Source organism: Streptopelia decaocto (assembly GCF_964273445.1).
Source record: "Streptopelia decaocto genome assembly, chromosome: 6".
In the NCBI taxonomy this organism is placed as follows: Eukaryota; Metazoa; Chordata; class Aves; order Columbiformes; family Columbidae; genus Streptopelia; species Streptopelia decaocto.
In genome coordinates, this window is record NC_138660.1 from 44,330,172 (window position 1) to 44,345,972 (window position 15,801).

Consider the following 15,801-nt stretch of genomic DNA (forward strand, 5'->3'; position numbering starts at 1 on the left):
ATTTTATAATTGCAAAATAAAGTTCTACTACATTCTTATGCCACTATGTTTGCAAGCATATTGTGATTTTTGTTTTTCACAGAACAGTACATCGTGTTATTAGCAGGCTGTGGGTGGCATTGTTCACTTAATTTTTCCGCTCTTAGTACTATTTCTACCTTTGAGCATAGAGTGTTGGTTTGGTTTGGGTGGTGGGTTTTTTTTCCCAAACCACAGGCACTGTGTTCTCATTTCTCTAGACCAAATTCTGAAATGTGGACAGCCAAGGTATTCGTTTCAGCCTGACCTTTTCCTAAACAGTCATAAATCTTAGGTTAATTTGGAGTAGGAGAATAGCATCTTACCACCTGCTTGGTTGTTTTTACAAGTGGCAGAACAGTTATTTTCCTGATTTCCCCCTATTTTGAAGGGTAAACCTATATATCAAAATAGATCTCCATAGAGTAACACAGTGTTAAGCCACATCTAAAATATTGTCGTTTTCACATTGTATGAAATGTTTTTACAATACAAATCGAAGTGGGAGATGGTGACCCATGATGGCATCCAAACATATTATCTGTGTTCTATGTCACATTAACCAATCTTAAAATGTTTCACTTATGTGCTGTTGGCCCATGTGTTAAAGGACAATTGGTTACAATTAGTAGTGCAAACAGACCTTCCTATTTCTTTTCCTATTTTAAAAAAGTGAAGTTTGAGTAAAGCTCCATAATTGAAGGGAAGCATCTACCGTTGCAGAAAATAGTTTAATGAAGGAATCTAAAGATATCATTTGATTTGATATTGTTTGTTAGTGAACTGTGCACAGTGTGTATTTTGAACAAGAATTCTCCACTGAGGGAATACAGATAGAATTTTTATTCTAAGACCATTAGATAAAAATATGGTTTAGATAAAGGAACTTTACTGTTCTCTTATGTAATTATTGATCTTAATAACAATTTAAAGTTATGTTTTTTGTGACAGGTGGTGAAATTTACAAAATCCTTTGAGTTGTTATCTCCAAAATGCAGTGCTGATACGGACAACAGGTTAGTGCTCGTGCCCTCTGTAGTAATGAATTACTTTATTTTTCACATAGTTTTAAATTTGCTTGATCATAGTTTTATTTTCTTATGGAACTTTGGATGGATTTGATTGAAGAATGTGAGCATACAGTTTTTACTCAGACAAGACTTCTGCTTGCTTCAAATGGAGACTTGCTTGAATAAATATATGTGCCTATATTTGTCTGTATATATACACATAAATATATGCACTGACATTGTATCAGTGTCTCACAGAAGAAACCAGGAAATAACTGGTGACTTTTTACTGTTGAACTCATGGAGAACATGCAAATGTTGTTTTGCATAGTTAATACTGAATTAAAAATTACAAAATTATTTTAGATTGTTTGTTGATCTCTTTCAAAATGCCACCTTACAGTTGTGTTGAAAGGTTTCCAGAGAAATTTTGTTTCTGCTCTTGTCAAGTTGGAAAGCCTAAAAACCTCAGAGAACATTTATTTCCTAGAAATTGTGTTCCTATGACTAAATCTTGTTTGGGAGCCCCATCAAGATAGAAGTATATGTTTTGCCTAGTGGGACCTGTATTTAAACTGACAAAGGGCTAATTTTAAGTATTAGTAGAAAGAGCTTTTTGCCTATGTAGGGTTACTGTATTAATTCCTTCAAGACAATACTGGTAACAGTTCACATAAAATGTCCTACATATCAAATGAGTGGATGAAGATTCAGAGCTATCATGAGAAGGCTTCTTCCATCTATCAGGACCCAAACTCAGTGACTGTCATACATATTTTATGAAAAAAATTCACACTGACTCTGCATTAGAATTTTCCATTTCAAATGACTGCCATGATGATAAACCTGGCCTTTTGTCCAACTTGCTATCCGCAGGTTAGCAAACTTGAAGATTACTCTGTGCTTTGCCATATTTAAGCCCTTTAAGGTATCTTTTTAAAATAGTTTGGGGTAATTTGCCTTCTGTGCTTTATGTCTTCACCTCCAGTGTGGTAAGAAGCTACCACTTCATTAAGGTGAATGTGCACATGTTGCTCCAGTTTATGAAAGGTTGTAATTCTTAAGGCTTTTCATGGATTGATTTCACAGCATTACAGAAATGAGTAGTGTTATTTTTAAGGTATGCAAGCTGACAGCACAGCCCAGGGCCACACAGAAAGATGGGTAGAAGCTGTACCTCTTTCATGCCCTGTCCACTAGTTGAGAGAGAGGCATGCTGAGACAAATGGAAAACAAATATTAAAGAATGGAAGGTTTAAGTATGAATAAGTAATTTGTTGATTCATCTGGGAATCACAAGTTATTGCTTTTGACAAAGAGCTTCAAGCATAGCAGTTTGTCTTTCCTAGGTTAATTAAATGGGTGAAAATACATTCCTTTTGTTCAGGGACAGGACTGTAAATCAAGGGATTTGGTTGTTATTCCTGTTTTTCTCAAACTTGATCTGTAGCCAGATTAGTCAAAACAATGTAGAGTGGTGTCAAGATAACCAAGCTGGCTCGTTTCTTGTTACCATAGTTATATTAGCATGTTACCAAAAAGCAATTTGTTAGTAGCCTGCTCTACATGTAGTCAAGTCAAGATTATTTTAACTTTAGTCTGAGGAGTGAATAAACACATGCAACATGGTATTTAGTCTTTATAATATTTATAAAGGTATATTTCTGTGCATCTTAATATAAAGATTTATTGCTTTTTCTTTCATTTTTTCAGCCAGTGGAGAATGAAGTTGGTTTTTCAAAGACCAAGGTTAGACTGGCAGATATGATGTCACATTTGGATCTGTCACAGGCGCAGCTTGAGTTATTGGCACTATAGTGGGAAAATAAAGGTTATTTAGGGTACAAGACAATGCTGTGAGCCCTTGACATTTGAGCGCTTTTCTAGTGAGTTTTGCCCTTTTCATTCTATGTTGTGCAGCTGTAACTGACGTGAAGTCATGAGACATTTCATTTGGAAAAAAATGGCAAGATGAGTTTCTCCATCATTATACCAGTGAAGATAAATATTATTTATTTGAAATTTTTGTGGAAATCCAAAGACATTGTAGAATCAGAGCAGTTCTAGTTTATAAGTTTTGTCTGAAAGAGCGAGAGGCTTCAAGGACAACGTAAATTTTCATGTCTTAACATACTTTATCACACAGTTTTAGAAGAAATTGGCTTTTCTTTTGCCCTTTTTGTATCTGGCTAACAGCAGTTCACCTGTTTAGTCCCTGAAAATTATAATGAACACTGGTATCTTTTTTCCTTGCTGTCAGTTGTAAAGAAATACCTTGGAGGACCACACCTGCATTTATCTATTCAGTTTGCAGTTTTCCAGGACACACCACATGACTGTTGAGAGGGGACTGAAGGTACCTGTGATTTTGGCTGTACCACTTCCCTACTGTGCCTTCTGCCACCCCTGTTGGGGGGCTTTGGGGACGATGGCAAGGCGAGCAGCTGCCTGAGGGAGCCTGCAGCACAGCTTGGTGCTCTGGAGCTGGGTTTGCTCTCCAGCCTGACCCGTGGTACTCCTGCCAGCACGTGGGCAAGCGCGGAGCTGGGGGCGTGCAGCTGCTGCTCCATCCTGCAAGGCTCACTCACAGCTTTCCACAGTTTGGAGAAAATTGCTGCTTATGATTTTTTAGAGTAGCTTCTGAGCATTCCGAGCTGCTGAGGATGGAGAGGGAGCCAGCTGGCTGTGATTTGCATCAGAATGAATCATTGATATTTTCTCCTAGTGAAAGTTAAGTGCCTCTCTTCCAGAGTGTAGTTGTAAAGCACTTGCTAGGAATGAGGACTACATAGCAGAACACACTTTTAAAACTTCTTCCTGAATTATATCTTGTTTCTTTTACTTGAATTCAGTTACTGCTTAAAATCCTTGACACCCATAATGCAGTCCCAATGTAAAGTGTCTTATATTATAATGATAATATAATCTAGATTTTTGAAAGTATGAACTGGGAGCTAGGCATTCAAAATTAGATTCTTATCCTTAAAGATTTTTTTTTTTTTTGCTTCTCAAGTATTGATGTCCTGAAATAAATTTTAAATTATAAATGTGAATTTCTTACTTAGCTCAAAAACTGTTATATTTCTGTAAAGGTTCCTGTCCAAGTATACACATAACATTTATTACAGTCACTTAAAATTCTTATCTCAAATTAAATTTTATACACATAAATTTGAGTAAATCATCATTATTATCTTTATTTTAGTCCTGTAAGAATATTGAGTTTTCTTTCAAATGAGTGACTTATTTGAATTAGTCTCCAGAAAATCAATGCAGCCAACAAAAATCAATCCTTTCAGTTTGACTGAGTCTTTCAAGCATTTCACTGTGCATCCTTCTTTCATTCATGTGCATTACTTTGAAGCTTTAAACTATTGTTGTCTTCTCTATGGCTGCTCAGAGTCACTTTTTTCTAAGTAATATTTTTCAGGTGTTGAAAATTGACTAGTTTTCTTCTCAAAACTAAGATGACATTCATTCATTTATTCACACGTGAATAGCTACACCTTGCCAATATCAAAAACCTGTCTGAAATAAGTCAATGAGAACTTTCCTGCTAATTAGATGAGGTTTGAGGTGAGGACTTTTAAGGTCTGTATAGATAATCTGAGTTTTCTGGAGACATGGTGGAGTGTGGTGAGTTGAGTCTACAATTCTAGTGTCTTATGCTCATTTACTGACAGCTCTCTAGCCCCTTGGTAGTTGTGGCAGAAGCTCAGCCAGGTAAAACAAACAAACAAATAAACAAAAACCTTCATGTATTGTATGTCTTCTTGGACCCCCATGTTGCAACACACTAGTATTGTTGATTTGTTGATTTTAAGACTCATAATCCCTTCTTCATCTGTTCAGGTCTGACATTTCAGACCAAAATTTTAAAAATGGCATTTCTTTTGACAGAAAAGTTGTTTGAAGTATGAATTAAAAATAGCCCAAATTATTATACTGATTTGAACAATTAAAAATCTTAATTATATACTTTCAGTTAGCTCTACAGAAAATATTATTTAGAACTGATTGATTTAGATGACTGGGCCTGTATCCCACAGAAACTTGGAATATAATCCTACTCTTGATTCACATGTAAATGCATTTCATTATTAAATGCTGTGTTTACTTTTTTTGGGAGACGAATACTATTTTCAATAGAAGGAATTGTGTAAAGGAGAGAATGTTTGATATGCCATTTCAATAAATGTTAATATCAAATTATTGTTCTCTAGATAATGCCTTGTAACCATTGCTAACTGTGAATGGTTCTGCTGTTCCTGTGAATATGCCTGTAAGACGTGCTGCACTTCCAAGCAACGTTGACTGTATTTTTTTCTTCCCTTGCTATGCCTTTTGATAGTTTCAAAGACAGTGTGGAGAAATCACCATCTTATTCAGACTGGCTAATAAATAATAGCATTGCTGAACTCGTAGCTTCCACGGGTCTCCCGGTAAACATCAGTGATGCCTATCAGGATCCTCGCTTTGATGCTGAAGTAAGAGGTTTTTAGAAATTTAAATATACGTCATATTTTTGACATTACAACTAATATAATACAATTTTATTGTTATATCCAAGTGGCTGTAAAACATGTGAATATTTATTTGGAATTGTTTTTTCTAGCCACTGTGTCATCCCTCTGGTCTGCAGGTGTTGACATGGCTTAATTTAGTAGACACAAGGCACTGAATTAGTGTTTGACTTTAGGCTGTTGGTTCGTTCATGATTTTTTTTTCTGTTTATGAGTGATACCTATACTATCAAGTGCTTTGATATATGTGCAAACTGATTTTTATTGCTGAAAATTCTGCTGTTGGTGTTCAGTGTTAGCAGCACCATCGTTATTAGCTGTTGGGGTGACTGGGACTGTACACATAGAGTGTAAACAAAATTTGTATCTAGAGAGACAAATGTTGTTTGTGATCTAACTTAGCCAACTAACCTTTTAATTTGCACAAATAAAATATGCCCAGTGGATTTGTTATTTCTCCAAGATACATATCACTCCTAATAAAAATTGTGTATCTGAAGCTATTAATTCCAGCCTCAGTTAGGAGGGTGTAGGTAGGTACAGATAAAAATGTATACACATACTTAACACCTAAAGAAATCTTAGAAGCATATGGAAGGACAAAATCTTCACTGAATTCTATCCAGTGAAAGAGTATTACTGCAGGGGACTTGGCCAACAGTTGGGCAGGACATTAATCAGTGGACAGCCTTGGTCAGCAAGCTTGCTGAACTCTATTACTATAAAAAGTGTGCTTGGAAATGTTTCATTTTGAGACTTTGCTTGGTTCCAGTTTTATTCCATGTGTCGTTACAGGGATCATCTCAAACTAGCTGAATTTCTCAAAACAAGAAAAAAAGAAGGGGCCTGCTGTAAAAGTGTACAAGAAAACTGTGTTGATACTAATTTGTTCAGAATTTGAAAAAGTGCAATTAATGCCTGGGGTTTGTTTTTGATGAAGAGATATGCTAAAATAAAGCACACCTATCTTTGATGTATTTGCAGTTTTACTTTTAATATATCATGTCCTGGAATAACTCAGCTGTTTTTTATTTGTTTCACAGTTAGTCCTTTCCAAGTTAAAGGCACTGCCCAATTTATATAGAGAAAAAGAAAACAATACAAAGGGCAGTAATTCCTATGAAAACTTAATTCTTAAATACAGTTATTTCAATCAATTCTTTGGACAGTCAGGTGTAGCAAGAGGAACACACATTTGTGGTTTATTAACAGGTATTCTGTTCTCTGCGCCTGTTTAAAACACTCTGTTTTTTTCTCTCAGAACACTAATTGTAGTTTTCAAATGTTGATGCTCAGTTTTCAACTAATTCACTGAGAATTTAATGACAAAGTATTTTCACTGACTTCATTCTAAGGTGTATAATTCTGAGGCAACTTTTCCCCTGCTCCCATGGATTTTAGGTGGCACTCTACACTGATTTCAGTGATGCTTTCTGAGTATGCACAAATAAGCAGTACTCTAGTAAAACCTGAGTTATACATTATGCTAGCTAGGAGATCACAGTAATACAAATTATTGCTGGTCTTTTCTTATATTACAGATTGCCTGTAACACTGGCAGTTTTAGCAAGAGAGCATCTCCTGATCTCCTGTGAGTGGGCTCATCCCACTCTCTCATCTCTTTTGAAAAAGAATTTTCTTCAGATTTTACAGCAATGACCTTAAAGAATAAAGCTCATTAACTGTAGAAAAGAGAGGTTCAGTGGCACTTATAATAAATTGCAAAGTTTTATACCATATTAGACAGAAAACAATAAATGAAGCAGAAAACTTTCTTCAGAACTACAGGACCAATTAAACCTACATGGAAAATCTCAAATCTTGGTTTTGACCCCCTCCTTCCTTTTCTTTCTAGCTTGCACTCCTGCCTAATTCCCTACCTACTCTTGCCTTTCTTCTGAAAATGCGTATTTCCTGTAAACCTCCTTTTATAGCTGCTTTGCTAAATGCTAAATCCAGTTTCAGTTTGGCAATTGGGTAGTGCGTTTCTCAGGCATGCTTACTCAATTAAGGTTGTTCCTACTAATACACTAGTGTAAGTAATCTGGGAATTGTCTGGACGCTGCCTCAGTTGCAGTTTAATTCCAAATCAAGGTCAAATAGTATAAACTTTCTGTGGCAAAGATGGCAATGTTTGTATTTTCTTTAGCAATTTTTAGAAAAATACTTATGACTTTCTGTTAATCTTACTGTGAATGAAGTTTCAGCACAAAATTTTTGAGTGAGAACTGCTCCATACAGAACGACATTTGTAAATGTAAGCGTACTCTTTGACATTTCTATTACAAGAATGCAAAAGGCTGCGAATGGTACCTACTGTTAATGGAAGTTCTCATTTCTATATTTTAGGCTGACCAGATTTCTGGCTTTCACATAAGGTCTGTTCTGTGTGTTCCTATATGGAATAGCAGCCACCAAATAATAGGTAAGACTTTCTTTGTAGCTGGATCATTTTTGTGCTAATGTAAATTTAATTCTGTCTTTTCAATTCTATATTCCTTTTTCTTCTTTTTCCCAGATGAATATTGCTAAGAAGTTATGGTACCTAGGATGCATGCTTAGTATCCAAGAAGGGCTGTTTTGACTTGGATACTGCATGGACTTTTTCAGCTTTCCCATTGTGGTGTTGTTAAGTTACATTGTATTGAAACTTGAGCACTAATGAGATGAAAAAAGCAATTCTAACAATACTAATGAAAAATGTTGATATGCTTTGATACTTTTTGTGGGTCTCCCTTTTTTGTATATGACCCGGGGAACTGTTCTTGCATTCACGCAAAGTGGTTATTTCCCTCTTTAATGATGAACCACTCAGGACAGAGTCACTGGAGAGGCTGTGGCAGGTGTCAGAGCTGCCCGTGGCCATGGCATGTGCTGGATCAGGACGTGAAAGGGTTTTATTGCTTGTTTGATGAGATGCTTCCCAGCTGTGATACACCTGCCAGTGGCCCGGGGTTATTACCTGCTTTTGGCACAAAAAGGAGCGCTAGTTGTAAATAATGGCACCAGATTCCTCTGTTAACTTTCCACAGAAGAATCCAAGTCAAAGCAAGAGCGATTTAAACCAGGAGGGCAGCCTCACATCCCTGGGTGTTGTGTGTCAGCGAGGCTGAGGTCAGGGGTGCCACTCCGGGTCAGGGGCTTGGAGCTTATTCAGCAGAGGTGCTGTGGGAATTGAGTCTTTTAAAAATATGGCTCATTGTATGTTGTGTGTGTTACCTTAGAGAAGTAGAAAGAAATTGAATCCTTCACTGCTGATAGTTCTTACGGTATTTTTCTAAGGCCATATGGTAGCTAAATTAAATAGATATAGTTTGTTGCAGTAGAACTCGGTATTAGTTCGGCTAGAGCCAAGAGCTTTGAACACTTTTTCAAGTGGTTTAAGGAAAACACATTTATTTCATTGGTTCAATAAATTTATGGACCAGTCATGAGAATGAAATGATTTATACACCCAGGTGATGCTAAACCAACTAAGATTTTAGAAACAAAGGTACTGATTCAGCAAATTATATTAGTAACTCCAGATTTCTAGGGCAACTTACATGATTGCTATCAGCAAAGTGCTCAAGTTCTTTCCCAAGGAGGTTTTTAACCTTTTGTGAAAAGCACTGCAAGTAGCTTTTAGATTTGCAATATTATACTTGGAAAGTAAAGGATAACAGTTGAATGTAATAAAACGACTCCTGGTATCAAAACAATCAGACTTCCACGTGTTTCTGTCTGTTTAACAATTTTCAGAATAAATATTTGCAGTTTTGCTTTTCAGTTTGAAAGATGTATTTTAAGTGTTAACAATGACTAAAATAATCTGCATTGTGAATTACTGAATGAAGATTATAATTCATATTAACTCTTTCTAAAGGGGTAGCTCAAGTGTTGAACAGGCTTGATGGGAAACCCTTTGATGATGCTGACCAGCGACTCTTTGAAGTAAGAGACATTCAATTTTGTAGTAATAACATACTATTTCAGCAGGATTTGGTAATGCTGCTTCAGACTACTCTAGGGAGGGGGGAAGAATATGTTGTCTATATTTGTGGTTTGACATTACTTCTCAGAACACCTCACTTAAAAAAGGTTGCATGGTAATTAAAACAAGTTTCTTGCATCTAATCTTTCTATTCTTGTTGAGGCCAGTGACTTACCTGCATTCTCAAGATAACCTAAGCATGATTATTCCTAATATTTCCATGCAATTCCTTTTCACAATTAAGCCAGCATTCATCTTTGTGTCTGTATTATAACTGGCTTTCTTTTTTCTTTTTTTCTCTTTGATTTTAGGCTTTTGTTATTTTTTGTGGACTGGGCATCAATAACACGATTATGTATGACCAAGTGAAGAAGTCCTGGGCAAAACAGTCTGTAGCTCTTGATGTATGTATATATCTTAATGATACCTTTTCTTGCTTGTGTCACATGTAAAGGAACCTACTGCTTCTGAATTTATTGTACTTAGCATAGTTTTCTACATCTATCTCTCGGCATCTTAGACAGTTGTCTCATTAAGGTAATGCTGGAGGGAAACTTTCTCTGGCAATGCTTAACTGTGGAGCTCATGCACAGCTGCAGTAATTTTGAACCTGGATATCTCATTTGGTGCCAATGTCTTTACATTAGAAGGGGGGACATTGATGATGGAGGATCTAGTTTCTTACAGGTCTAAGTGCAGGAATTAATCTAGGCATTATGTATTTTCTTGTCCATTAGGAACTGAAAATTCCTTAGAATTTTATATTTTAGGTAGCTTGTTGTTTTTCTAGTGTTGTGAAGTGTAAGTAAAACATAACATGAACAGGATGAAATTTGAAAAAAAGTTATGATCATTATAGGGGTTTTTAGTATCAAAAGCAACATCTATTGAACCCTTATCAGATATGTGTCTTGCTAGAATAAAGTCAACACAGGATGGCTAGCAGCTCAGCAAGAGCTCCACTGTGGGTCAAGGCCACTATATAATGCAAGGTCCAACACATCATGTCTTTCTTTGAAATAGATATAGAGTAGGCAAATGGATGGAAAGCTTTCTCTTTTTTTCTGCCAACTGCCTTTGTAGAATTTAGTTTTCCTGTTTCTGCTCCCCCTATTCATGAAGCATGAAATCTCCCAGCTCCTGTAGAACAAACTCCAAAATGCAGAACATTTAGAAGTTTAAATAATAATACTTTTTAAAACAATTGATTCAAGAGTAAAGCACTGTTCTCTATTATATTCTGGAGATTTTAAACATTATCACATTAAAATAATCTTGGTGAGAACAGAGCTTGGAGTTTTGCGGATAGCTTTACAAATTTATTTCTACTAAAACCATTAAGAACTGTTTCAATGAAACTTAAGATCTTTTAAAAATCGTTGCACAAGACTGATTAATCTTAAAACATTTCTCCAATGCAAGGGTAATGTCGCTGAGGTTTCATATCAGTTTAAATTTGACGTGTGAGAAGAGGAGAAGAAAATGATTTAGCTGTCCCTCATGTGTGCACACTATAACTGTGTAACTCTTTCAAGTTTATACAATACTCACCATTACAATAAGAACCCCCAAAAATAACATTGGCCTGATTGAGATATGAACTTATCTCCATTAAAACAAAAATCAAACCAAACTGGAGTGCTATGGAGGTTGCACAATTTCTTTCTTTGCTTTAGGGTTGGAGATTTTTATTTATGTATTGGGGATCTGTCCTGTAAAGCATGTAGCATGTAGGCTTTTTGAAGTCAATAGGACTGTTTGTGTTAAAAAACATTCTAAGCCTAAGTGGCTTTTTAAATAATTCCTGTGTATGCATTCACTTAGAAGGAAAAGTTTTAAACTTTCCTTTTTAGGCCTCCTGCAAGATTTCTTATCCTTTACATATCTTAGTAATGAATTACTGTAAGGTCTCATATGCCCCAGATATTTGTGCAGTATGACTCCTTAGAATGAATATTCCTCCTGGCAAGAAAAACTAGCCATGCCACATATCAAACTTGGATAAATAGGGATGAAAGCTAACATAGAAGTTTATTTACTATTGAAATCAAGGGAATTCACATTTCTTGGTTTAAAATATAGCTCCTTTCTTTGGTCTAAAACAGACAAATAGCCATGTAGCTTGAATGTAGGTTATAGGTTTGATAAATGGCCACTGTGCTTTAGCGAAGAGTAATTCTTTCTATAAATGAACAACAACTTACGATAATATTTGTGTAAAGTGCTTGAAGATACAACAGAAAAGTCCTGAACGAAATAATGGTATATGCTGAAGGACTGTGAATCCATTTTTTAGTAACAGAATAGTTTATTAGTATTCATGTGTTTAGCTAGCATGGCAATTATTGGTATTTGAAAATGACATTGATATCAGATGTAAAATACATCAATTTGATATATACCATAATAAGATTCTTATCCAAATATACAGGTACTGGTTTTCATATAGAACTCTTGTAAGATTGACTAATAAACTAAAGACCAAAATGTAAATAAACGACGGAGAAAGTTTGACAGGAGAACGCCATATGGTTCAAAACCAGGGTAAATTCTGTTATATACAAAGGATGCAAAATTTGGAAATTATTAAAATATTAGAATAATCAACAAGAAAGACTGTAAAAATCTAGAGAGATATAATGAATGAAGATAAATTAGAAGCTTGATGAGAATTTTGGTATTAAATGTAATCTGTTTTAGCAGAAGACATAGTCTTACTAATCTTATAGATTTGGAGAGAAGCTACAATACGGTTGGACAGACAGTTAGATACCAGTTGAAGAAGGACATGATATATAGTTATAGAAAGTAAAATGTGGGACAGAACAAGTGAATTGGTGTTTGTTATTTATTTTACACTGCAGGAATGATTTCCTGTTACTGTACAAGATGAAACCTCTAAAACTGATATGAGTAAATGCATCTTTGGACTTATTGCCACAAGGCATTTCAAGCCAAGGGCATTTCAGATAGAGTTTAGGTATTTGTGCAACAGAGACATTCATAGATGAGAACAATTTCAAAATGAGTAATTTATATGAAAGCTGCAGCACATAAGCAGATGGTGTATTGCTGTGTGGTGAAGAGGACCTGTCCCTGCCCAGGGTGCTCTGGCTCCATGAGCTCCCTCATGGACCAGCGACTCCTCCACGCACCATCAGAGCGCAGTGGGCCCAGTACAGAGGAGCTGTGTAGTACTTTGCATTTTATTAGATGCTTTCATCTCCTGAATGGTATTGAGGAGAAGGTCAAGCATAGCACAGAGGTGTTAATTTGTATGCAGTGATGTGCCACTAGCAAAGGCATTAATGCTTTTACAGTATAGTAAAGGCATTATTTAAAGTCTATAAACCTACTGTTATTTTTACATTAAGTTCTTTTTTAATTGTAGAACTCCAGGAGAACAATGTAGAAATACTTATAATATTAAATTACTTACTGTCTATGATTCCCTGTAAAATTCCCTGCAACATAAATGCCAAATGTGTACTTGATAACCTGCAATTAGTTATTATATGCTGACATTCAGAACTGAATTACCATGCATAAATATTAATTAAATTTGTTTTAAACATCATTGATTAGACTGCAGAACGGAGCCCTATTATTTCTGTTTGTCAAGTCTACAAAAATTCGTTTTATCTTTTGTTCTGGGGCAGGTGTTGTCTTATCATGCAACATGTTCGAAGGCAGAAGTTGATAAATTTAAGGTAAGGATTCAAGTTTTTGGTTGTCTCTGAAAATATAACAGTAAATTAAAATGAATTTGAATTATATGAGAGAAAAGTTTTACATCAAAAGCAGAAAATCATAATTAACAGGGATTTATGAAGGATGTATTACATGGTAGGCAGGAAAGGTGGAAAAAAAAAATCTTTCAAAGGATAAAGAGTGATGGGTGCACAGTGGCAAAATACAATTGTCCCAGCACCAGCTGCTGGCACTGCGCATCGGTGTGGGTTCAGTTGTCTCCTCAGCAAGAACCACCATAGGGAAGTCATAACACAGTGGGAGGTGAAAGAGACTATAGAAAATGAGAGGAACTTGAGACTTTACATGCTTATAGTGTGGAAGCTGACCTGTGTTTACTAAAAAAGCAGAGCATTTGCTATCAAGATTGTGCATAGGCTCAGAAGGTTGGACCTGAAGGTGAGAAATCCTCTTCTAACTTGTGTAAGTGCACTGGGCAGAACGGTAAAGCAATGCATGCTGAAGCATTGCAGGGGACCAATAATTATGTTTTCTCACTGAATCCTGCCTTGCCAAAGGGGAGAGAGTAGGGGGAATGCTGACCTTGCTCTTTCATCACTGCCAGCACTCAGAGCTGCTTTTGTGGTAGCCTTTGTTTGTCCTTTTCTGCTTGGGGAAACATTAGGGAAACCTGGTGGCATGTTCCTTGGCTGTGAGGAGCCCGTGTTGCAGAGGGCTCCTCAAAGCTGTTTGGGAGGCTGTCATGGTGGATATCAGTGTTGGTCTCCTGCACACAAAGAACACTGGAGACTGTGGCAAGGGGTGGGAAGGAGATCTGGACTGTTGTGAGCCCACACTGCTGGCATTCCCTGCTGTGGCTCCCTGGCCTCAGTCTGGCTGAAAAATATTTTTTTTTGTTATTTTGACTGGCTGCAACCTGATCTGCAGCATTGGGATGGCTGTGGTGGAACAGGGAAGCCTGGGCAGAGGAAGGGTAGCTATGGCTAGTTAGTTAATTAGTTTTGGATTATTGCCCAAATGATAGCTGTACCTTAGAACTCTGTTATTGATACCTGGTGATATGGGTGTAATATTCTCCCTCCATTGTAGTTATTGGTGCAGTTACCCACCCTTTTGTAAGCTGAAGATTAGATTAATGAATAATGTTGGAATCAAACATTCTTGAAGATCATTCTACTAGTACAGTGAGCAGAAAATACTATTGTGTGCTTGATAAGTTGTGTTTCATGTTTGGCAAAAAGAACACTGAACACTCTCTGAAAGAGAGATGAAAGAAAGGGATAATGGACAATAATTTTTTAAATTTTTTTTTTACTTTTAGTTTACCTTACAATAAGTGTCTGCAATGTGTCTTCTGTTGACTGTCAGGATTCAACCAGTATCTTTCCACATACAAGAGAGCCATACTACTTCATTGTTGTCAGACATTGAAAGACAATTCTCCATCATGTTCTATGTAGTTGAAATAAAAGCCTGCTATGTTACTCTTTGGACTTAGATACTAGTGTGATGAGGAGCTATTCTGCTTGTTTTCCCAGGTGTCCTCATTAATAGATTGGCTAGTGTCCAAGTAAGGAAGATCTTGTCATTATCTATTTACCTTGAAGACTTATAACTATATATTTAATGGTTAATGATAAGATAAATGGAAATTAAACACATTTATTCATTAACAAACCCAAATTGATACTTTTTTTTTTAAGAACATAGCTGAGAAAATGAGGACTACAACCAAGTTATGCTTCAATTAAGATTTTTTTTTCAGAAAGATTTTTCCCTTTTCTATATCCAGTTGTCTTGCTTTCAACTCTTGGCAAAATGAGTGCCAGGTGGTTTTTGTTAATGCTTTACACCACTTGTTGTAAATAAAACAAAACAACAAAAACCCAAAGAGGACCAGTGTGTCTTGTGGGCCTTCGACAGAGAGCTCAGCCCCAGAGAGGACCATCCATCCATGGGATGAAATTGCTCCTGTCTCTCCCCTTGCAGAGCTCTGGCAGCCGGTCTCCTAGGGCATCCTACCCTGAAATCACTGCTCTTTTCTCTGTTCGTTGTATTGTTGTCTTTTGCATAAGCCCTTTGTTATATCAGGGTCATCTAGACTTGACTGGCTAATAAACAATTCCTCCCTCTGGGGGTGTTTGGGGCTAAAACTCTCCCTGCTCCCTTTGGTGATTTGTTGGCAGATGTCAGAGGAAATGCCTGTTATGATTTACCCGATGTTCTGGTTCAGTCAAAGCAGTAACACACATGACAGAAACATCTAAATGAGAGTAATGCCCTACTGGCTCTTGACTGACACAGGACCTAACAGTAATTAGGGACACTAGAGTGACAATGCATTTGAGTTGACAACTTTTCAACACATTACCCCAAACATACTGTAACTGGCCCCAGCAGCTTGGAAATAATTAAATATTCTTTCCTCCTAGTTCAGGTTGTTTATTTCCACCTTTGACATCTCATTTCTTTATAGTCTTAATAAAATGCTTTCCCATTAATTTTTATTGGCTAAGATCTCAAAAATATTCTGATAAAAAGTCAAAAATTGCAAGTGTACTTCAAG

The 15,801-nt window shown here is 36.4% G+C and overlaps 1 protein-coding gene across 1 annotated transcript in view; it reads left to right on the forward strand.

The window, feature by feature from the left end:
- PDE11A (phosphodiesterase 11A) overlaps positions 1 to 15,801 on the forward strand; it is a gene marked incomplete at its 5' end in the record, with an annotated part of 133,790 nt that overhangs the window by 61,398 nt on the left and 56,591 nt on the right. Inside the window, 6 exons of the mRNA XM_082056014.1 lie at positions 970 to 1,034; positions 5,380 to 5,515; positions 7,901 to 7,976; positions 9,417 to 9,484; positions 9,836 to 9,928; positions 13,184 to 13,234. Coding sequence (XP_081912140.1) covers positions 970 to 1,034; positions 5,380 to 5,515; positions 7,901 to 7,976; positions 9,417 to 9,484; positions 9,836 to 9,928; positions 13,184 to 13,234 — 489 coding nt within the window. The remainder of the gene's footprint in view (positions 1 to 969; positions 1,035 to 5,379; positions 5,516 to 7,900; positions 7,977 to 9,416; positions 9,485 to 9,835; positions 9,929 to 13,183; positions 13,235 to 15,801) is intronic.